Source organism: Rhinolophus sinicus, linkage group LG03, assembly GCF_036562045.2.
Source record: "Rhinolophus sinicus isolate RSC01 linkage group LG03, ASM3656204v1, whole genome shotgun sequence".
Taxonomy (NCBI): domain Eukaryota; kingdom Metazoa; phylum Chordata; class Mammalia; order Chiroptera; family Rhinolophidae; genus Rhinolophus; species Rhinolophus sinicus.
Window position 1 is genome coordinate 177,347,117 of NC_133753.1, and position 24,516 is coordinate 177,371,632.

General features: G+C 44.3%; 1 protein-coding gene across 1 annotated transcript in view; it reads left to right on the top strand.

Moving 5' to 3' along the window:
* Positions 1–5,701: 5,701 nt before the first annotated feature.
* The window catches only part of ADAMTS12 (ADAM metallopeptidase with thrombospondin type 1 motif 12), a 273,919-nt gene continuing 255,104 nt past the window's right edge, over positions 5,702–24,516 (top strand). The window contains exons 1-2 of the mRNA XM_019737332.2: positions 5,702–6,106; positions 13,444–13,805. Of these exons, the coding sequence (XP_019592891.2) occupies positions 5,974–6,106; positions 13,444–13,805 (495 nt within the window). The 5' untranslated portion in view covers positions 5,702–5,973. The remainder of the gene's footprint in view (positions 6,107–13,443; positions 13,806–24,516) is intronic.

Here is a 24,516-nt window from a genome sequence, read left to right on the forward strand (position 1 = left end):
CAGGTAGATGTTGTGGGGGCTTCTCTTCCCAGCATTAGTACTCTGGCCTGGGAAGACTGGAGTGGGGCTGGGGTCCTTCGCTCCTCCAGGGGCAGCCTCCACAGCCAAGGTATCCCCCCTATTTTCAACGGCCACACGGAGGTTTGGGACTAGCCTGGTTAGCGTCTCTGTCCCTGCTACCAATCTTGACATGGCTTCTTCTTTACATGCTTAGTTATAAAACTTGTGTTCAGCCAGATTTCAGATAGTTCTCCAGGTTGATAGTGTGGGGACAGAGCCCCAGAGAGCAGTTTCCAGGCTCTTGGCCTCACATGGAGAGGTGCTGGCTCGGGTAGTAGACGGCCATAGCTGTAACCAGTTAACCAATTAGACACTCATATAACTGCCATGACTGCGTTGGTGGGTTGGTTGATTGGCAGGCAGAAAAGTGGATGGCGGATTGTGCATCGTGTGGCTCCTACTTCCTGTGTTTTGCCTGCCGCCAGCGAGACTGGGGTGCAAGAGGACACCCTGTTGGGGTACTGGCGGATATTTGCTTCCTGTGTTTCCAACCCAGCCACCAGCGAGAATACGGTAGTATGACTCCCCTATCTATGGCTCCGTGGGTGTTCCTTTTTGGCCTCACCATGTCCTGCGTTCTTATGTGGGGAGTGGGACCAGAGACCCCACGTGACACCCTGCCTGACAATAGTTTTATTATTTAGTTGTAATTTTAATGTGTTTATGGAAGAAAGCAGGCACAGCATTTATCTATTCCACCATCTTAGATCTCTATTTCCATACTAATATTATTGACAATAAAATATTTTGAAGTAAATTACAAATATCGCATCCCCTCCCCCTGAATAAAACTGCATATAGATCTGGGTCCCACTTACCAAAATGCTCACCAGCAGAGGGCCGCCATTGGTTCCTCTTTCTTGTCTATAGTCTATATTCCAAGGTTAGGTTCTGGAGCCAAAACCATGTGCAAAGAGGTGGTACTCAGCACTGCCATCATCCCCTGAGCACCGGCCAATACCCCACCTTCTACTGAGGTACATACAGCATTTCTGTTGTAATAAGTGTTCCCTAGGTCAATATGAGCAAACCTCTTTTTGCTGCAGCGACTGGTGATTTAAATAGTTATGTTTGCTTTAAGCAAATCCACAAAGGACAATGTTTATCCTTGGGGTCAATGAGAGGAAGGAAAAGTCTAACAGTAAAACCAGAATCTATTTCCCAAGGTCTGGTGGGAGTTAGGAGAGGAAGTCAACTCTTTAATAGAGGGACGTCTCCTTGGGCCTCAAAACAGATTATTCCCCCAGATCATTCCCTACTAATTTGCCCATCCACTGATCAAATATTCATGTACCATTTTTATCTTTGAGAGAAATGCACAAATGAATAAAGCATAGTCCCTGTACCTCCAATTTATAATCAAGTAGAAAATCAATCATAATGAATTATGAGGTTCATTAACTTGAATCTTACTTACTGTCTGACATGCATCTCAGTTGCCCACTTTCTATTCACCACTTGATAGCATCACTTCTTTCTACGAGTCCTTCACAGACCCCTGTCTGCCTTACATACTATTCCAGGTATTCAGTAAACTTATCCTGTGCACCTAATTTTCTCACACCAGGTTTCAAAGACTTCATCAGTCTATCCACACACGCATCACCCCTCTTACCTTCAAAAGATGAAGCACAACACCTTAATCTGATCACAGCCACCACTTTACTGCAGGAAGCCGTGACTGAATCAATGCAACCCTTTGCTCCCCAAGGCCTCTCGGAGACTTGGTGCAGATTTAGCAAGACAGCAAAACAAGTAACTATTAATAATAGAGTGAGGTGGTATTATCTGCAATATTCAGAGGGACTATGAAGCATCAAAGAAGGCCTCCTTGCCACGGAGGAAATCCTGGTGGGCACCCTTTGGATAGCAGGGCGGAGGTGGATAATGGTGTTAGGAGAGGCATCTAGCCCTCAGTTGGCTGTCCCTTGGGCCTCAGGAAAGGGTCTTTGAGAGCACAGTCTGGCTTTCTGTGCTCTGAAGAATTACAGTGCTGCACACATTCATCTCGTGGCTGTGGAGATAACCTAACCTCTGTCCAGCAGTGTGGGCAAGCTCTGTTGAGACTCTACAAAACCATAAAGAGAACTTTTATCTTACTCCAGTGTGAACTTCAAAGCTGATTTTTTATTATTTTGATGTGTATGTCTTAAAGTTACTTACTTTATCCTGAAGAGAAACACATACTGCCCATTGAAATGCAATTGTTGGAGCACTTAGGGACCTTGCTTCCTCGGCTGCAAGGGCAGATTTTTAACATGAATTAGTGGTATGCGTACATCTGCCTGATTGTAGGCTACATGTCCGTGACCAAGTTTTCTCTCCATCATTTTTCCAATGGTCAATGGATAAGTCAGTGACAAGGTGAATGAATAGACTTATTGTGGTAGATCCATATAATGGAATACTATGCAGGAATAATAAAATAAAGCAAAGTGTCGACAAACAAAACATCGATGAATCTCAAATAATTATGCTGACTGAAAGAAGGCAGATAAAAGTGAGTACATACTACATGCCCCAATTTATATAAAATTCTAGAAACGCTAACCAATCTCCAGGGACAGAAAGGATAGCAGCTACTGTGGTTGGGCCTGATGCAAGTAAGAACAGGAGGAAGGGATTACAAAGGGGTGAGAGAAAACTTCTGGTTACACACACACACACACACACACACACACACACACGTCAAAACTTGTGATGGTTTCACAGGTGTATATAGTATGTCAACACTTATAAAATTGTAACTTTAAACATGTGCAGTTTATTGTACGTCAATTATACCTCAATAAAGCTGGGGTAAAAAAGAGTGCACTCTATTGTGGTATAGTCCTTATTGCTACCTGAACTGAACTCCTTTACTCCAAAGTTTCTTGGGGGCACAGCTGATGTTCGGCTCCCAATGATCCCAGGAGGATACCCAAAAGCAGTGACAAATATAGGGGAGTGGCCCTCTGGGACCAGAGTAGGATCCCTGACTCCCAGCTGCTCTCCTCTTTTAAGGAGGAGAACCCAAGCCCCAGCTACTCACAGGCTGTGGTTGAGCTCAGTGGGTTAAGAGAATATAAAGGGTGGGATAAACTAGGGCTGTGGACATTCCTTGGTACTTCCATCCCTTCCTGACACCGTTTTCCATGAGAGAATTTCTAATCTGGTCAGATTTCAAGGGCATGAATTGAGCTGCATTGACTAGTGAGTGGACTATGAGTTACTGTTACTCAATGTTCCATCTCTCTTCCATTTTTTACTTCTGTGCAACCAGGTATGTAGAGCCAGGACTCCTTTCCTGTCCTTATCTCCAGTTTAAGCTAGTGAATCACTCCTTAAAACATAACCCCCTTATGTAAAACAGGAACCCACCCTCTCGATCACTCCCTCAGCCTGCTTACTGTTCTCCGTGGTTCTTATCATTATGTTACGTATCACATATTTACTTGCTTATTTCTCTCTATCCCTCTGCCTCTCACAACCGAAACTAGAGCATACGCAAGCCTGAGGAAAGAGTCTCTCACTATTGTTTCATTGCTATATTCCCAATTTGATGGCTTTTTTGTTTGTTTAGAAATAATCTAATTCACAGAAAGATCGGAAGTGAAGTTAAAAAAAAAGTTTGTGTTCTGAATCATTTGAGAGTAAGTTGTCAAGTGGATGCCCCAAGCCCTCCAAATACTATAATGGGTATCTCTAACAAAGAAGGATATTCTTCTACATAACCACAACCATCAGTATCAGGGAATTAACACTCATATCATACTACCATGCAATCCGCTCTCCCCTTTCAAGTTTCACTAATTGTTCCAACAATGTCCTTTGTAACAAAAGGATCGGATTCAGAATTGTGTGTTGCATTTAGTTGTCCTATCTCTTTGGTCTCTTTCAAGCTTGGACAGTTTTGCAGTTTTCCTTTGACTTTCACAGCCTTTTGAAGAGAAAAAGCCAGTTATTTGGTAGACCAGCCCTCGATTTCGGTGTGTCTGATTTCCTTATTATTAGAATCAGGCTGTGTATCTTTGGCAGATACTTCACAGACGTGCTGTTGTTCTTGTCAGTACTGGGTAGTGCACAGTTCTGATTTTTTACATTTCTGATTTTTCTTGCCTTTTCTAGCAGTTCCATGACTGGCCCAACATGACAGAACAGAACATGTTATGCTACATGGCAAGGGGCATAAGTGTTGCAGATGGAATTAAGGTTGCTAATGAGCTGATTTTTAGATGAGGAGATTACCCTGGATGACCCCGGTGGGCCCAATGTAATCACAAGGGTCCTTGTAAGGGGACTGGGAGGAAGAAGAAATAGTGGTGTGAGGGTATGACATGAAAGACTCAATTGGCCATTGCTGGCTTTGAAAATGGGGGAAGAGGGCCCTGAGCCAAGGAATGTGGGCAGCCTCTAAAAGCTGGAGAAAGCAAGAAAATGGATTCCCCCCAGAGTCTCCAGAAAGGAATGCAGCTGTGCTAACACCTCCTTGGTTTTAGCCCAGTGAGCCCTGTAAGATTATAAATTTGTGTTGTTTTAAGTTGCCAAGTATATGGGAATTTGCAACGGCAATAAAGGAAACTGATACGTATCCCTTGAAATGTTGTGGTGTGTATGTATGTATCCAGGCTGAAGTTCTGCAGACTCTCCAGCCAGGCCTATGAGGACCAGCTTGCACTTGAGTCACTGCTTTGATGTAGCTGCCTCAGCGCTGGGCAAGGTTGGATGGGTTGGTATCTGGAACCTCTTGCTGAACACATGGTTGGCTGGAAGCCCTGGAGAACCAATACAGGGTCAAATTCTTCCTGAAAGGAGTAAGGAGGCCCGTTTCAGTCCAGAGGTGCAAAGTCTTGGCTGGATTATTTCAGTAAATTCTCAGGAAGCCTGGCAAGCTCCCTGGTTTGTGGCATTCCCTCAGTGATGTAAAGCTTGGGCCTCTGAATGGACACCCGCTCGCTGGGGGCGGGGCAGTCAGTTCCGATGAACTGGAGAAAGACCTCCACACCTTCTTGGACTGACTGACTTCCTGCACTCTCCTGGTTTCCTTTTGGGTGAGCGGAGGTGGGCTAGGAAGGGTGGGGTTGTAAAAGCAGGAAAGCACCAGAGAGAGCTGCAGACTCAGAGTGGTTTGTAATCATTTGGTCCCAGCACCTTTTGTACAGAGGACGGGACTCGTCCAGGGTCAATCCAGCAGATTGGCTCGGACCGTTTCCCTCTGTATGACTTGGCAAATAGAAAAAACTGTCACTTTTTTCAAATGGGAGTCCTAGCTTGCCCTGGAAGAGAATTCCAGAGAAGTCTGACTAGCTGACGAGTCTCCGTAGAGAGAGAGCAAAGTTAGGAAAAGTTCGGGAACCGGGAGGAGGAAGGCAGGAAAGGGGGCAGCGCTGAGCTGGGGAGGGTGGGGGAGTGGGTTCCCCCTGCCCGGTTTCTGAGCGCAACATTTTCCGCTGTTTCGGCCTGGTGGGGGGCTGGCCAGGGGGCCTCTCACTGGGAGTCCCGCCCAGGGTGGCTCTCGCGGGGCTCCCCTATTTGGCCGGCTCGCCCGGGCTCTGGGCGGGGCCGGAGGAGCGCGGGGGTGGGAGTCCCCGAGGAAGATGCGTGGAGCTAGCTGGCTGCGAGGCCGGCACAGAAGGCAGAGGGGTGGGGACCTGGGGTGGGCTGCGCCCTCACTCTCCAACCCATTCCACACCCCGCTCAAAGCAGACGCTGTCAGCTAAAATCACTCCCCTTTCAGGAGGAGGGAGGGGAAATCAAGGTAACTAGCCCCTTGCTGCTTAAAAAAGGGAAAGGAGATCTGGGCAGCTTTGCAGTCGCTCCAGTCCCACTCCTGGACCATGCACCCCTGCGTCTCCCTGCTCGGCCACAGGCAAGGACTCAATTTCTTGAGCTGAGAGCTAAAACTTGGTGACTTTTCTTCCCGACAACTGAATCATGCCATGTGCCCAGAGGAGCTGGCTTGCAACCTTCTCGGTGGTGACTCAGCTTCTGAACTTGGGGGGCCTATGCAATGGGAGATACCCTCAGCCAGACCAGGTGCGCTTCCGCTTCCGGGACAGCAGGCAAGGTTGGTGACTTCGCTTCATTTCCTTTGGAAATCTTAGTGGTAAACTGTGTGGAAAAGTGGTGGCTCCCTTTTCCCTTCCCCCACTCAGCTGAACTCTGCAGAGCCTTTGGGCTGAGTTGGAAGGAAATCGGAGCTGGGAGCTCAGTGACAGAGGGTTTCTCAGAATTCGGTGTTTCAGTGATGATTCCTTAATTCTTACTGAAAGGTGAGTATGGTGATCTCTTTTACACTGAAGCTGCCGCAGTCAAGACTCCAGAGGTAGCTGGTAACCACCCCCACCTTTCTCTTTTGTCTCCTCTGAAGGCTGCACTGTTTCAGTCCCCCTATTTTTCAGATTCTGAATATGGAAAATGATTTTTTGAAAAATGTTCCAACTGGCTCCTGGCAGGCATTGCAGTGTTTCTAGTTACTTTTAAACTTCTGGTCAAGGAAGAGGAAATGTGATTCTGCCCTCCTGCTGAGTGATCTTGGCTGTGTTTTGGTTTCCTGGAAAGATTTAGGGCTGTGTTTTAAAAATACAGTCCTTTTGGGGAAAATTTACTACCTTAGGGGCTCACCTTTCCTTGTTCTGCCTTCCTGATTACAGCCAGCTGCGACGCTTTCTGAGTTATGGGAAATTCATAATGCCATAGAAAGCACTGGAGGAGTTGTGATACACAATTTGCTATTATTATTTATTATTTTTAAGCTTACATCCTGGCAGGGTAGTGGTGTTGCCTCTGGTATTTTATTGCACTTGGAAGGGTCAGAGATGCTTCCCTGTTTTGGGGGAGTTCATTGTACCTCCGGGAGAAAACAGTCCTGGCAGTGGTGATGGCCTGCATGGCTGGAGAATGTTCCATATGCCGAGACTGCTAAGGCTCTGTGTGTGTGTCAGTCCACTGACCACCCCCTACAGCCCTGCAGTGCAGGGATCTTTGTTACCATTCCTGTTTGACAGATGAGGCTGCTGAAGTATGGAGAGTTTACGGTCCAAGCTAGTGGTGGAGTGAGGTTTTGAACCCAGGTAGCCTGACTCCAGAGGCTGGCCTCTTAAAGTCAAGCAGCATTACTCTATAGCAATAATAGAGTAATGGGGGGACAACACCCCCCCACACACACCCCCACACATGCACACACACAGACTCCTGCATTAGCATCCCTTAAGTCCTGTGTCTGCTGACTGTGCTCAAGTCTTGGGTAGCTGCCATAGCTTTCTGACCCCCTTTTACTCCCCAAGACCACTTAGGTGGCAAATATCACCAGCCTGTCCTTGTTTAGGATTTCCACCTAGGGATTTCTGCTTGTGTTGCAAAGTTTAAAACCGCTAGAGACTCATCTGCTGAGACTTCAAGAGCCATCAGAAGCAAGTCCCTTTGCTTTCCTTGGAAACTGGAGCCCACAAACACTGGGATTCGATGCCAATCAGCCAGCACTTGCTTGTGTAAACGGTCCAGATACAATCTTCCATCCCCAAGTTTAAAATAGCAGCGTTTGTTGTTCTTTGAAAAACAGCCCCTTTGTGAAAAGTCTCTCTTCTGCGGCAGCACAAACAAAGCCTGTGAGCACTTCCCAGGGCGTTTGGAGATGGTTTAGTGCAGACACACATTCTCCTGGGTTGGTTTCCAGTCCTGCCTGCTCCGCATCTTATTTGTAAGCAAGTTCAGCTTAGTGTGGAGCTGACACCACTGGGTCTTGCTTTCTCTTCTCTGGAAAGTGGGAGATGGTTGTTTTCCCTGGTCACGTTTAGGGGTATGAACTGAGAGTATTTAATATTGAAAAATAGCTGTAAAGCGCGCCAAGCTTTTTAGCGATGCATAGACATTTTAGGGTTTAAAAACAATTTCAGATTTTAAAAGCCTGTTTACCCCAAATATTTGTTCTTAATCAAGTCACCAGTGGATTTGCGAGTAATCCACATTTTATGCAAAGGAGAAATTTCTGAGCAGAGTTCCATTTCGGACTAAGTTGAGAGAAAGAAATTGTAAGGTTTCCTGGGAATAGGATGACCTGGGTTTTGCTTCCAAATGACCTGCCTGCGGCTTCAGGATTAGTCAATCTCCCTAGACTGCCATTTGTACTCTGACAACATTTTTGAATTGCACCCAAATGCAGAGCACTTAAATTTGTAAAGTACTTTAGATATCATCTCTCCCATCCATCTTATTTTTACAGATGAGGCATGGAAGTCCTAGGTGGTCAGTCTGTTAATCAACATATATTTATCGTGCACCTACCAATTGCTACTTCGCCAGAGGTGTGAAGGGAATTGCACAGGGCCCCACAGTTGGAAACACGCTTGGTTGGAACCTTTAAGGTTCCTTCTAATTCAAACGGTTGGTTGGGCCCAGTCTGGATTTTAGACCAAGGAAGGATAAGTAGATAAACCCAGCCCTTTCTGGGACTAGGAACAGGCAGATTTGACAAACTCTGCTCAGTATTCTTTCCGTATTGTTCACTTGTGGAATGACAGATTCCCAACCAATTAGCAGAACAATGGGAAATATTACTCTTGCATCCAACCTGCTGCCTCTTTTCTACAGCCAATGATATCCCCGTAGGTTTGTAATTCCTTGTACTGTTTACAAGTCACGGGTCACTTCTGTGATCTCGTTTGCTCCCGACAACTCCATGCAATCAACAAGACAGGCACTTGATCCCATGTGAGAGATGTGCCTTGGGCTGCACAGACGGGTGCCAGAGTGCTGCAAGTGTTGCAGTGTGTTTCAACACGAATGTTATAATCATGTATTTCTGCCATTTTCACAAACAATAAATTCTGCCAGTAGAAAATGATTTCAGGTATTTTCTTAATGTGAGAAGAGACTTCACCGTTTTGATATTTTATTTGTGTCAGAAATAATGAGCAATTATGGTCAGTAGGTAAGTTTTCGCAGGGTAAGGGAGCAAATCCAACCTCCTGTGGTATTTTTTTTTACCACTTTGAGGGGACCGACAATTCTCCACAACATTTCCACATTTGCAGTTTTCTGTAATAAAAATACAGTTGAAAGGTTACAACAACCATAGAAGATAGTTATGAAAATAAACTTCCATTATAGGAGTTTCATTGCCCTTTTTTCAGCAAGGTGTCTTAGAAATTCAGTTGCTCTCTAAGATAGAAATAAATATGAAAAATAAATATAGATTTATCCTACAATTTATAAAAACTGGCAGGTACATATTCTCTCACCTCTCTCCTTTCTTTCTAAGTAGAGGGCAAAAGATCACTTGGTCTTTTGTATTTTTAAAAGTGCTCGCGCCAACAGGCTTCAAGTTTCTCATGAAATGTCAGGATTTGTGGTCAAGGATTTCAAATCGAATTTTAAACAAGGCAAATCAAAGTATTCAGGGCTTGTAATTTATTTCCATAAACCCCAGTGCAGACTCTGATGTCATTCCCATGTGTCTCAGCCTCTCCTCAGCCTTGTATCTGGTGCTCAGTGGTGGACCCTTGAGAAGCCGTGAGGACAGAGCTTAGAAAGGTGGACTCTGGGGGCCAGTTGCCCCAGCACGAATCCTCACCCCTTTTTATTGTTTTTTGTTCTTTTACAGAAGTGGGAGTGGAGGCTAAGATGAGGGCTACCCTTCATTAAAACCTACCCTGATAAGCATTAGATAAGACCAAGGTGGTTTAGTCTTACTGCTGTGCTTGACCTAGAAGTGGTGAAAATTAGGGGCTGTTACTGTTTCCTGACATGGTATTTCTCCATGCCTGTCATAGCCCCTGTGAACTCTGCTTCCTGTTGGCCAAGGGTATAGCTACCTAATCTTCCAAACTAAATGCCAACTGAGAGGAAGCCAAGGTGAGTTCAGGTTTCTTCCCTGCTCTGCTTGGAGGTTCCATGTGTGTATGGCCACAGTGATCCCTGGCGGCCAGGTTTCTGTCTTTACGACCAGGAATAGCTAGTGAGTGCTATTTGTCAAACACTGTTCTGAATCTATTACACAGATGAATACATTGGGTCTTCACACCACCCTAGGAAGTGGTTACTGTTATTGTTATGCCCCAGGTGTAGACGAGGTGACTGTAGTTGAGCCACCAACATAAACCATACTCCGTACATGGCCTCCTATTTCCATCCACATCTATGGGTTGACATGGCTTAGCTGCCTCCTTTGCAATAAAATCGAGAGGCAGAACCGGCCTTATCTCCCATTACTCTGCTGATAAAGAGGCAGTTATTATCTCCATTTATTGCTGAGCAAATTGAGGCCTCTTAATGAAACCAAGCAGTTGTTTTTTTGGTCAGATCATCATTGCCAGAGCAATGACTGTTACCTCTAGTCTGTTATACTCTCTGCCAAGTGCACCTGCTTATGTACAGGAAGTACGGTGGTAAGAACATGATATTGAAACAGGAAGCACAAGATTTTAATCCTAGTAATGTTGCAGATTGGCTCTGTGTCCCCCACTTAGACTCAGTTTCTTAATCTGTGAAATGGGGATAATAATCTATATCACAGGGTTATTGTGAGTATTGAATGAGGAGAAATTTATGGTACCTGGATCATAACGAATGCTCATTAAGTGGCTATAATTATTGTTATTGTTGTAGTATCTATTGTACATCCACCTTATGTTGGCTCTCTTAAAAATCCATTAGATGAAAAGCAACTTGGTAAAAGGCTGTAAATTTGTTTGCTCTTTCATTCTTTGGGCAATAGGTGCTTTCATTTTTTTAAAATTAAAGTTTATTGGGGTGACAATTGTTAGTAAAGTTACATAGATTTCAGGTGTACAATTCTGTAATACATCATCTATATATCACATTGTGTGTTCACCACCCAGAGTCAGTTCTCTTTCCATCACCATATATTGGAGGTGCTTTCATTTTCAAAAATCATGTTTAACTCTTTGAGATCTGTCTTCAGAGACAGGCGCTGTAAGGAACACAGAAGCTTCCCTTGAGAGAGGGAGGCAGCATCCAGACACTGACCGCACACAAGGCGGACGGACCACTACAAGATGGCGGCTACACTCAGTTGAATGAGACTTTTCCTGCCCCAACATCCTTTTACTCCTCTAACGCTGGAGGAGCCACGCACCATTGCAAGTAGAAGAGAAGAGAAATATGGGAGAAATACTAACAGAAGCCGATGACATCGGCCTCACCTAACCCAGCCATTCCTCTCCTGAGGTCTGAACTTGGAAGGGCAGTGAAGCTCTGATACTAAAGAGGTCCAGATAGTCCTTGGGGAGCGGGCAACACAGAGGACTGAGTCATTTTGACTCCTAGTTCATGGCCTAGGAGCATTGTCAATTTGTGCAAACCCCCTTTCTTGTTTTATTTTTTTATGCATTTTTTTGTCCCCAGTCCCCACTTCCATGCTTCCTCACAGAAAACCATTTTAATGGGTTCCATATGTAGTTTTTGTTTGCGTATGTCCTGGCAAACTTTGTGGTATTGTTTTTGTGTGCATGTATTTTCCATGAATGTAAATGGCTCTGTATTAATTTGTTTTGTTTCTCATTTTCACTGAGCATTGTTTGTAAGATCCGTCCATGTTGCTCTGTAGTCTGTTGCTCCTAACTGCTGCAGTTACAAGCAGTGGGTCTGGACGTTTTACACCTAAAAATTGAGACAGTTTGTTGATATATAGGAGTGAAAACTCTGTGCTTTGTCCCATATTTCATCCAAGGCAGAGATGAAAAACTCCACAAAGTGTGTTTGAAGGTGATTGTCGTGAGAAAAAAAGGTCTTTTATAATTGTACCCCATCAGGTTCAGTTCTTTTAATTAACCAGCTACAAATGTGTTCACTGCAATATCCCACAGATGAATCGGGCACCTGTGAGGGACAGGAATCACAAAAGGCCTCCAAAAGGTTGGGGGATAAATAGTATTATGAAAGGTATTGTAAAATAAGGCTATTCTGGGAGCTACAGAAAGAAAGGACATGGAGGTTCAGAGGAAGGAGTGAAAACTTCAACCAGGGACTGTAGGAGCGAGAAGAGGGAGTATTGGAATTGGACTTTAAAACATAAACAGGAATAAACAGGATATTGATAGAGAGTGCAAACAACATACCGTGTTTCCCTGAAAATAAGACCTAGCTGGACCGTCAGCTCTAATGCGTCTTTTGGCGCAAAAATTAATATAAGACCTGGTCTTATTTTACTATAAGACCGGGTATAATATAATATAGTATAGTATAGTATAGTATAGTATAGTATAGTATAATATAATATAATAAATACCGGGTCTTATATTAATTTTTAGCTTCAAAAGACACATTAGAGCTGATGGTCCGGTTAGGTCTTATTTTCGTGTGAACAGGGTAGGAGTTAGTAAAGTAACAGAAGCAGAGTAATACAAGTTAGAAAGCGCAAGAACAGCTGTGAGATGGCAAGTAGAGTTTTTTTCCCATTCTCCTTCCTCCTTTCCTCTCTTTCTCTTTTCTTCTCTTCCTCTTTTCTTCCCTCCCTCCCTCCCTCTCCTTTCCTGGTTTTGTTTTCTCCCTCTTTCTAATTTTTTTTCCCCTCCTCAAAACAAAAGGTAAGTTGATCTTAGTAAGTTGGTTAATGGTTTGCTTTAAGTAGTCTGTAATCCAGAGTGGTGATGATTCCCTGATACTGAGATTTCTCGTTATTCTCAGACACCAAAATGAGGCAGTGCTTGACCTAGAAATGGTAAAAATTAGGAGCTAATGGTAAAAATTAGGGGATCTAAATTTAAATCAAAAGACATATGTGTTCTTGTGTGTGGAAGGAATAGGTGTTCCTGTTTTGCATTGTTAAAGTGGCAATTTCGAACCCATGCTTTGGATTCTAATATAATTGCTTACCTGTTCGTTGCATATATTTTGTAAAAATAGAAAAGAAACACTCAAGTTCCTTTAAGTACTCTTTGCTACATTACGGAACACTTAGGCTGTAATTGGTGATGGGTTTACTGGTTTTTTGCATTTTTCCTTCAGCCTGACTTAACAGAACATTCCTGAGGCATTTACACTCCTTATAATAAACACTGAAGTGCTGTGATTTGTATTAATGAACTCTTAATTTGAAATGTTCCTGTTCATCACACTGATTCTGCCTTCTTCCAAACAGCATTCCTATGAATTAATTCACGCCTTCATTTGTCTTTGGGAAAACATCTGACATGCAGAGCTATGCTTTGGTGTCAGCTCAAAAGGTCACAAGTCATGGAGGAGGGCGTCCGGTGTCAGTTCAGGCAATTTCACGTCGACAGCATTGGTGTGGTGGAAGGGACATTGAAACGTCACGTCAACAGTGGGGTTTCGCCATCAGAATTTTGGAAGCTAACATCTAAGTTCCAAACAGGAGTGCCTTGCCTTGCTATGGACTCAGCAGGGATCTCGCTCAGTTTCATTCTGTGTCTCCTTTTCTTTCAGAGCATGTCCTCAAGGCCCTGCCCGAATACCACGTGGTGGCCCCTGTCCAAGTAGATGCCAGCGGTCACTTTCTGTCCTATGGCTTGCACCACCCCTTCACCAGCAGCAGGAGGAAGAGAGACTTGGATGGCTCAGAGGACCGGGTGTACTACAGAATTTCACACGAGGACGAGGACTTGTTTTTTAACTTGACGGTCAATCGGGGATTTCTTTCCAAAAGCTACTTTGTGGAGAGGAGATACGGGAACCTCTCCCATGTTAAGATGGTGGCTTCCTCGGGCCCCCCCTGCCATCTCAGGGGCACGGTTCTGCAGCAGGGCGCCAGAATCGGCACTGCAGCCCTCAGTTCCTGCCATGGACTGGTGAGTGCCTGGGTCCATCACCTCTCTCCTCTGCTCCCAGCTTCCTAGCATCTGGACCTGCACACCCACTGCCAGTGGGTTCATAGATGCATTCAACACGTGCCTGTTGAGCACTTAAGATGTACATGGTCCTGGCCTGCAAACGGGTTGGGAAGAAAGTCATAAAATTAAAAGTAGGTCAATCTGGGAGGTGCTGGGAGTAAGGGTTCTAAAGCAGCCTCCCTGTCCAGGTGATTCTAGCTTGCAGCCAGGGTTGAGAAGCGCTGCTGCTCTCAGTTGCTCCCTACTTTTATGCTGTGTTTTCTAAGGGAAATGGTGTACTGTTTAGCATAATGCCAGACTTGGGAATAGAATTAATGGGGCCTTTTCAATTTCAAATGGCCCCAGCAAGCAGTGAGAACCACCGTGTGGACATTTTCAGATTCATACTAAGTACCAGAGCACAAAGAAGCAACTATTAGCTAATGGAATTCTGTGGTAGTGGCCAAGATGATGAAACATTTTTAGATCCAAATCGTTGAATGATTTTGCCAGAAGAACCAATCCACAGGGATTATTTTGGAGCCTTTCACATATAATTGGACAACTAATGGATGGTTATAAAAAAGGCACCAAACGCCAAATGAGTTTCTTTCTGTGAGCTCACAAGCTGGCTGGCTTCAAGTTCACTTGTTCATGTGTCATGATTTGTCAAGGCTCACCTAGAGTGGCCCTAGTCCAAAGGAGAGTGGTTGGACTTGTGTCTGATTTTTCCTGATCAGTTTTCTGGGGTCTGAGCTCTAGGATATTTATTTTGCCTTCCACCCAGGGATGACCCCACACTTAGATTCACAGGATGGCAGGTTTAGGCTATGCTGGTCCCCACCACTCCTAGGGAGAGTGTTCTGATTCTAAATTTGTCTGGTAGAATGATAGCAATTTCTTCTCTGCTGAACCTCATTGTCTCCCCCGTCGCTGAAAGATGGGGCCTGGCAGGATGAGTATGTTTTATTCACAGGGGAGATTGGGTCATCAATCCAGGGCATGTTTGGAGAAGAGTCTGCTCCGGTGTAACCTAAGTTTCTATGCCTCATTAGTATGATCTATGATTTCTTTTTCAGTCTGAAGAACTTCAGTGCCCCTTTCATTTGAATCCCTTCTTAAAGGCTTTTATGGGCAACCTGTCTGGAAAAATTTTAGCAAGAACCGTCTATTTAGTGATTCTTAACCCTGATGTGCCCCTTGCAAACTATTCCTACATGGAAAGTATGTCAGCCCTGCTTCCCTCACATTGTTGTTGTAGATAAAAGCTTCAAAACAGTTTAGAAAGTACTCCAGTCCTCTTGTTGGCTTAGTAACAGTAGCTGAATCTCTCCTCACCCACGTTGTTGGGACACTTCATTAAATCTGCTCTTGTCAAGTCATCAGTGAACTTTGTGTTGACAGTGGGGACGTCTCTGTTGTCATGGTATTTGATGTCTTCGCACTATTTGCTACAAGCACTCATTCCTATTTGTAAGTCATTTTCCCTCTTGGCTTAAATCACACTCGATTATTATGATTTTACTCCTACCTACCATGGTGGCAATTCTGACTCAATGAATATCCTTTGTTCCTTTCCATATCTTTAACTACTAGAATGTCCTTGGACTTTGTCTGTGGACCCCTCTCCTCTGACTTCACGCTCTTTTAAGGTGATCTTAACCAGTCGCAAATGCTGTCTACCTATCTGCCAGACTGCTATCTGATTATATAAATATGTACTCATTTTTTCAGCATCTATCTATTGTCTGTATCATCTACATCTGTATATGTATGTGAATAACTACTGCATTTATATATCTAACTCCAGTATTTCCTTGGAACTTCAGCTGTCTGCCATTTCCACATGTGTGCCTAACAAAAGTCTCAAATTTAAGATGTCCGAAAGAAGCGCGATTGATTCCCTCCTCCTGTAGCCGTCCCCGCTGCTGTACACGTCAACCTCATTCTTCCAGTTACCCAGGTTCAGACCCGTGGAATTAGGTTATCAGTGACGCTTGTCTTCTCTGGCACGCTGTATCTATTCATGTCAGCAACTCCTGTCATCTCTTCATTCAAAATATTTCAGAATCTACCAGTCTTGTCACCTCCAAGCTAACAGCCCAGTCTAGTCATTCGCAGCAGGGGTAGTTTTGCCCTCTGGGGACATTGGGCAATGTCTGAAGACAGCTTTGGTTTCCACAGATTGCTTCTGGCATCTGGTATAAGAAGAAGCCAAGGGCGCTGCTAAACTGCAGTGCACAGAACAGCCCTCCACAACATCTGGGCCAAAACGTCCGTGGTTTCCAGGTTGAGAAACCCTGCCCTACTTGTGGTCTCCCGTACTAAGGAAATGCCTACCATTTGCATTGGCCTCCCAAGTGGTCCTGTGCTTCTTCTCTGCGTTTCCTGCAGGCTACTTTTCACATAGTGCCCAGACTGGACTTTTAAACACATTTGTAAAGCAGCCCATTCTTCTGCTTGCAATCTTCTACTGGTTTCCCATCACAGCAGAATAAAATCCGAATGCCTTGCTCTGGCTTCCAGGGCTCCATCCGATCTGGTCACTAGCCACCTTCCCTCCTATCCCACCGCACTGCCCTCCTGCTCAGCACTCCAGCCACACTGACCTCTCTGTTTTTCATACATACCAAGCACTCTGGCCTTGTCGCCTTTGCATGCTCTTCCTTCTCATCTTCCAGATCCCAGCTTGTGGTCCTTGCTGAGCACTCCTTCTAAAGTAGACTCCTCCAGCATGCTATCACATCACCTATTTTATTTTTAAAAACGAACCTACAGTACATCATAGCTTTTCTTTCTCGCTTAACTTTTCTCCCCCTTACCCTGTCTTGTTCACGTATGTTTATGTTCCATAATAAGCACTCAGTCAATGCCAGTTGAATGGATGAATGTGTTTATTTCCGTATTTAGCCTTTAGACTGTTCCACGTTCCTGCAGATGCCCCCAGCCTCTGGCTTCGCAGTGAGATTATATTTCCTTAACTACCCCAACAATGGCTTGGATGCCACCTTACTGAATTCTGCTTAAATGTCCCCGAACGACTTTTGATGGTTTCCCAGCATGCTGGCTCCACATGATGGCAGCGTGATGCTGCCTCTACTGCACGGCTCTCACAGGACACGGTCACTGCCACCACCCTGTTGACTTGGGGAAGAGGACAGGGCTATCAACTTTACTGTCCTCTTCTAAACATGGTTCAGGCCTTTCCTTCATTATGCAAGGAACAATAGAATCCAAACTATACTTTTCAGTGAGACTTTTTTTTTTTTTAAAGGATATGCACAGAAAAGGAAGAGACATACAACAAAATAATAACCTAAAACTTCTGCTCATCTTGGCTATGCTCAGAGTCTAGGCTGAGCTTCAAGAGAGTCTCTAACTAATCAACTGGCCTTCTGGTAAAGAGCAAGGATGACTCTTACCAGAAAGCGCCCCTCTCAGGGATGTACTGAAACATTTCTCTCCTGAGTCCTGGGCCCAATCATGAAGCCTCTGAGAAAGAAGGAAGTTTTCCTTACCCCAGTCTCAGGCCCATCTTTGTTTCTGGTTTTTCCTTCCAGGCATTTCTTTCAAGGAGTAGCTACTTGTTTCAGGGCAACCCCACCTAAAAGCTGTTGGGTCCCAATGGGCAGTGTGTGCATTGCAGACCCTGCCGAGGTACCCCATTCAGGGGACCAGTGGAAGATTGAATCCAGCTAACGCTCAGCCAGGCGAACCAAGTCCTGGCTCCAGGAGGAAAAGGGGCCTTTTTATAATCCTTTAGCCCAGAACACTGTCACAAAAAGTGGGCATCCTTTTTGTAATTTGTCTGCCTAGATGGGGTGCCTTTTAAAATTCATCTGTCTGGAGGGGGCATCTGTTTCCCCTGCATGCTTTCTTGCAATTTGCATAAATGGGTGCTACTATAATAGCCACGGAGGCCCCTACTCACAGGATTTGGCCTGGCTCTGTGGCCCCCAGATAACGATTACATGAGAACACAAAAATCCATTGCCAGCATGTTTCCCAAAGCCGGAAGTATTCAGCTTCAAGTAACAGTGTAGAGAGTTGGGATGTGTATGCATTAATAATAGGTCCTTTCTCACTGAGTTGCAGCAAGATGTGATGAGTTCCCTTTCCCAATATCTCCTTTGATTCAAGTTCAAGAACAAGTCTGTGTCTATTTCCTGAAACCACTGGGGTCTTTGCTGCAGACCTGCAGTGAACAACTGCTTGAACTGGAAAACAAAGGAGGAGGCCTGCTCTAGAAGACACAGTTACATAAAGGCTGAGATCCTATCAATATGTATAGAGGAAATATGTATAGAGGAAAAACGTTTCTCTCATACAAACAACCAAAATCGCAGTGAAACTTTCTGCTGAAACATATACCCAATAGCCATGTTTGAAGGCAATCCTTTGTTTTCTTGTATAGCCGTCTTTACATTGAGGTGAAAATTTTAATTTTTGTCACCAGAACAAATGGAAGGTATGCTCCACAAAGAACTTTAATCTCCGCTCTTTTAGGTGCAGGAGAACGTGAAGCTTTGGAATAGCTTTCCAGGTTCTAACCTGCAAGGTATGAGTTTTTGCTAGGATATACTTTTATATATATAATTTTAATTCTTCAAGCCGTGTTAGGTTCTAGTTTTCAAAAATGCAAGAATTAAGTTTTCTCTGTATTTTGCTGTGCAAATGCTACAAATGGAATTAGTGATGTTTTAAGATGGCACCTCTATTGAGGGCACGTGCCGTATACCACATGATTCCCTCAAGTGCAGTGCAGTTCTTGGCTCAGATGGAAAGTCCTGCTGGGTCCTATTCCATACAGTCAAAGAATGTAACCATTTCTGCCCTCTTGTTCTTGAACTCCAGCTGCAGCCTGGGGTGATGTGGCTGAGGAATGAAATCCGCTGGCAGAGCTGTGTGGGAAAACTTTCCCAGCATGGCTTCTCGCCTTGCTTCCTGATTTGGAACTTCGTGGCTCGTTGGCAGGAAACACTCATTTGAGTTGTGGGAGGCCTATGAGTCAGGGTTTGTTGTTCCTCAACAGGGGGTGGGGAAAAAAATGCTCTGTGTATCTCCTAACTCTGTTCCCAAGCTGAAGAATTCTCCCTGACCCCTGACCTTTGGGGGTTGCCTGGTAAAACCCATGCTTACTCAGACATGCGCCTGGAACAGGGCCTCTGGCTGGGGGGAGATTCCTCTCCTCAGTATTAGTGCTTTGTGTTACAAACTCATAAACATGAGAGTGTGTTTTTTTCTTTTTTCACCCTCCTTCTCTTTTCATCTTTCTGCTTACTTTTCAATTCATTGGGTTCATTTTGTGAGTTCCCAGTGTGATGGATTGGGAGAGGGAGCTGAAGAATCTGTACTTCAAGAAGCAGTCTTGTTTTCTTCTTTTTGCTGGATCTTGAATTAGGGACCATCCCTATGGTCCTGGGATGGTGAAGGAGAAGGAATGACCCTCAGCGGTTATGGGGAGACAAGAAGCCAGATGCCCTGTTTATTATTGGGGTGATTACTTGGCTTACAGGTTGTCAGGCAGGGTGTCATGCAGGGTCTCTGGTCCCGCTCCCCACATAAGAACACAGGACATGGTGAGGCCAACAAGGAACACCCACGGAGCCATAGGTAGGGGAGTCACACCACTATAGTCTCGCCGGCGGCTGGGCTGGAGACACAGGAAGCAGGAGCCACACGATCTGCAACTCGCCGTTGGCCTCTCCGCCAACCAACCTCACTTGCCAACTGCAATCAGCGCTTGCCAGCCACCACCTTCTTGCTAGCCCCCATTTGCTGCTAGCGTAGCCACAGCAGTTATATTAGTGGCTAATGGCTCACTGGTTACAGCTGACGGCCAACTAGCCACAGCTGATGGCCATCCAATCACAGTTGATGGCCATTTGCTACCCGAGTGAGCACCTTTCCCCGTGAGGCCGAGAGCCTGGAAACTGCACTCCTGGCTCTGTCCCCACACAGGTTCACGCCAGTGCAGCATAGAGATGTTACTTCCTTCTGTATTTCTCTTCCCTAGAAACTTTACTTTGAATCTCATTTCTGTTTTCATTACAGGCACTGAAGGTTAGGTGTCCAGTACTTCCCATTAGATGTCCGTATATTAATATTTCTCTTTTATTTTGGATGTAGAATGAATCGTAAGTCCAGGGAGCCTAAATGTTAGCTTTCAGAAAGATCTAGCTCCTTTCAAAAATGTTTCCATTGACTGACAGATACTAATAAAGACTTTGAGAAATGAGAAAACAAGAGACCTGGATTTTAGGTTTGGTGACTGAAAAAATGTTTTACTTGGTTGTTGGACATGATCTTTCAGTGTGATGTGACTGATTTAGTTTTGTCTGAGATGAGATCCTTTGCCTCCTTGGGTCTGTGATGTGAATGGACTGGGCCCTCGCTACCAAATATGTGGCCCTTGGACCAGCAGCCTGGAATCACCTGGGAGCTTGTTAGAAATGCAGTCTCAGATCCTCCCCTGATACGCTGAATCAGAACCTACAGTTTAACAAGATCCCCAGGTGATTTGTACATGCATTAAAATTTGACAAGCATTGGCCCATCGCATCCAGAGACAGCAACTCTATTTGAGTTCATCCTTTAAGTATGGCCTCCTTTTGGCAAACACCTGAATGCCTAATGTTACTTAGAAATAGTGGCGGTGCTGGTGGTGGGGGGGATGCTGCTGTTCTAATCGGTGTTGATGGGTGAAAGGGTGGAAGAGGAATCTTAGATAATGTCATTCAGAAAAAGACTGAAAAGATCCATGGACCTTGTGAGCAGATAAAAGGGGTTATAGTGGCCAGGTATACACATTGTCATCCTCTGCTGCTCTCCTGTCCTCTGCCGTGTTTTGTTAAGTCTCAAATCATGTCCTTGGCATGGACTGATTTTATCAGGAAAACCTCCGGTTGTTCTCAGGTTCTTTCATTCTCATCTCTCTGGTGAGTGTGCTAAGCTGTTTCAGTGTCTTCATCTAAACTGTTGAGAAGAGAGAGACTTTCTGGGCCTCCGGAAGGCTGGGACAGAGAATAATAACTGACACTGTTTAGACTTCCATTCCCAACTCCAAGGGGATGAAACTAAGTTTGAGGTAAGAATGCAGAGACCTTGATGTTTATAAATATTCCCTTAAGACACTGCACGTGTGACATTTTCCAGGATGTTAATGAAAGTCGAGGTATAAAAGGGCAATGGCAAAGCAAGAATAAGGCTTCCTTCTCTGCTCTGGGAGACAGTCCATGCAGAGAGTTCAAGCAGAGAGGTTACGGCAGTGCAGCCCATGGCCACAGGGATAGGAGACGTGTTCGCTGCTCCTGGGCTGGGCCCACCTTTCTTCCACTGAGTTCTGTATCCTTGACTAAATGCACTGGGGATTTAGAGAAGGTATGCATATGTTTCTCTTCCCACTTCTCCATAAACCGTTTGTCCAACCTACAGTTGTCTTGTTCGCCTTCTTCACTGATTATACCTGGTTATTTGCTTTTAGGGCTTTTAAAATAGTCAAACATGGAAAGTGTTCCTCTAAACACCTCAGAAAACCATGACCTTCTGAGATTTCCCAAAGGTGTATGTTGTTGGATTTGCTTATTTCCCTCCTTGAGATATTTCAGACATTTATTTAAAAACAGTGACTTTCGTGCACTAGTGCTTCCTGCCAGACCCAGTTTCTCTAAGACCGCACATACCCACTTACACATCCCTTCGTGGTTCTGCAGTGAAATCGGCTGGGAGGACAGTCAGCTATTCCAAGAAACAGATTTCTCAGTTACAAAATGGCATACTAATAGTCCCATTTGATGTTATCGATTTCCTCCTTCACCAAGCCACCCTCCCCTCATCCCCTACCACCCTGTTTACAGACAGATTTTTCTCTGGAAATTCCTTCCTCACTTGATTTCTGCTGTGACCCTAAGGAATGAGCCTCACAATTTAAAAATGCATAGCTTCCAGTTTCTGACTGGGTCATCAGATATCATTATCTTTCTTCCAAGCAGGCTTCCTTGCTTCTAGCAAGTCTTTTTTTTTAAGTTTGCAACTGAAGTTCTCTTTTCAATCCTCCAACATTCTCAGCTTATCTCGAATGATTTATTTTTCTCCCCTGGTTGTGGGGTTTCTGGGTTTTCTCTTCAGCTTTTCTTTTTCTTGCTTTTGTGGTGTTTTAGTGACTTTTTTTTTAACTATTTTTTTTTTTTTTTAGCACTTCTGCAGAAAGAACACATGAGGTTGAGCTATTTTAATGGGCTTATTTACCGTATAATTTATAAGTTATTGAATATATAACATATATAACATGTTATATATATTGTATGTCTTCTATATTTTCTAATATACTATATATATTTTATAAATGTATATATATTTAACTTATATAACTTATAAGTTATTTAACTTATATAATTTCTATAAGTTTTTTTTTTTATCTCTTTTCCAACCTCTACATAGCTTGACAGAGAGAGAACATTGAGAATGGGCTCCTCATAGCAGAGCTTCCAGACAAGTTGGAGTTTATTGCAGGTAGCTCTGTGTGTGTGTGTGTGTGTGTGTGTGTGTGTGTGTGTGTGTTAGGGGAGAGGGAGATAGCTAATACAGAATAAGTCCACAGAAAGGGTTTCCTTTTTTTTTTTTTATCTGAAGCTATGATTCAAAAGAAATGGATGAAATCACAGTTAGTTAAAGATATCAAAATATCCTTGACCCTCATTTATTTGAAATTGCATTGGAGCAGAGGGTACCCTGAACTTGGAGGATGGATGGGGGGTAAAGATGCAGTTTCCCTTCTGAGTGAGTTTTCTTTATTATGTGGAAGATTGTGATGGCTGTTGCTTTGGCAAATGACCAGGAATGGAATTGAGATCTACTGATAAATCCTTCCTCCTCTGGAAAGAATTCCCTTTTATTAGTTAATTTTGTTTATATTAAACTGTTTCAATAAAGAGATGCAAGTTTGGGAAGCAGGTTTTTCTTCCGTTTTACTTAATTTCTGACTCAGTCCACTGTGATTTAGGCTTTGATTAATCAAAAGCATTGGACTTGGAGTGGAGAGACCTGCATTTTATGTCTGACTGCTCCTAGCTAGCAGGAGCTCTGAGGCAAGTCCCTTAACTCCTCGACGTGCCAGCTTGGAGGAATTGCAAGAAGGCAGTATGGCTGGAGAGCAGAAAGCAAGTTAGCCTTTTCCCTCTTTGTTATTAATAAATATTTGGGGGAAAAGACTGAAACTATGGAAACATTCTCTTCCACAAAGACTTTCAATTCATTCATTCATTTATTTATATTAGTATGAAATTATGTCCATACTAATGCATCATTATTTATTGTGATGCTCAATTATCTCAGTTTGGCCAGTGGAAGCCCTTCAATCTAGCTCTGTGTCCTTTTGACTTGTCCCATCATTATTTGAGCACTCTGTTGCTTCCAGGTACAATGAGATTTTCTAGGCTCATCTTGTATTTTTCTAGTCCTCGAATCTGTTGTTTCTTCAAGGAACTTACCCCCGAACCCGTCTCCTGAAGAGTGGTATTTAGAAGCAGAGATCTGGGCACTAGATGTGCTCATTGCTATTGGGTGATGCTGTGCCAGACCTTCTCAATGGAATATGTGTATACATACATACATGTAAGTCAAAACACACAATTACATCTGTAGTTATTAGTCTATCTATCTATCTATCTATCTATCTATCTATCTATCTATCTATCTATCTAGAAAATTATGAATTTGCACCAATAGATTCAATTCCAGTCCAACACCATAGAATTCATTCTAGTTTTCACTCTAAAATTTGTAAAAACATCTCTGACAATCCCCAAACTGGCTCCCATTATTCTTAGCATATTTACTCATTTGATCAATCCCCTAGTTGATAACCAATGTCTCATTGCTATCATTGCTACTACCTCTTGCTTGCATAAATGCCTATCTTACCTCAACTGGGCTCCTGCGTTCCATGCTGGCTACCCCCAGATGCCTCATATGAATGCCCTCTTTGCCCTGCTTGGGCTCTAACCTTCATACTAGGCCATGGGGTTTTGATTCTCCAGCTAGGCTGTTTCCCTGTGGAGTTAAAGAGCTCAGGCTCTGAAGCCCAGCACTGTACCACTTTTCCATCAACAACGATGCCTTTCTCACCTTCTTTGGGTTCAGGGTTCTGTTACCCTGCATCATGCAACCCTCCTATGCAGATATTTTTTCCCCTCCGCTCAGGTAGACACTCTGCAACACTCCACCTCAGCTCTCCCTGTACCCCCAACCTCCTGACTTCAACCCCACACAGATGCCTGTGTTGCTCTTAAGGGCTTAGAACTGACACGTTCAGGAAGAGAAGAGTTGAGAGAGAGGGAGAGGGAGAGGAAGAAGAAGAAGGAGAGGGAGAGGAAAAAAGAGAGGGAGAAGAAGAGTTTGTCTAGCTGATCACCAAATGCCCTTCATTTCAGGTATTCTGTGACCCCATGCTGGGTGCTGGGTTGGGGACAGATTACCAGCTCATGGTATTTCTTGTGTGCCCACCAAGCCTGGCTCTGCCTTTGGTGGCTGTCCGTGCCTTTGCTTCCTGACTTTGTGTTCACACCTCACTGTTACCCTGGCTCTTGGTGCGATGCCCACTGTCCTGGTGTCCTGGGGTCTTCTGTCCTATATGTGTCATCTGCAGGGCCTCTGCTCCAACTCTGAGGGCTTGGTTGGACAGGCTGCCCAG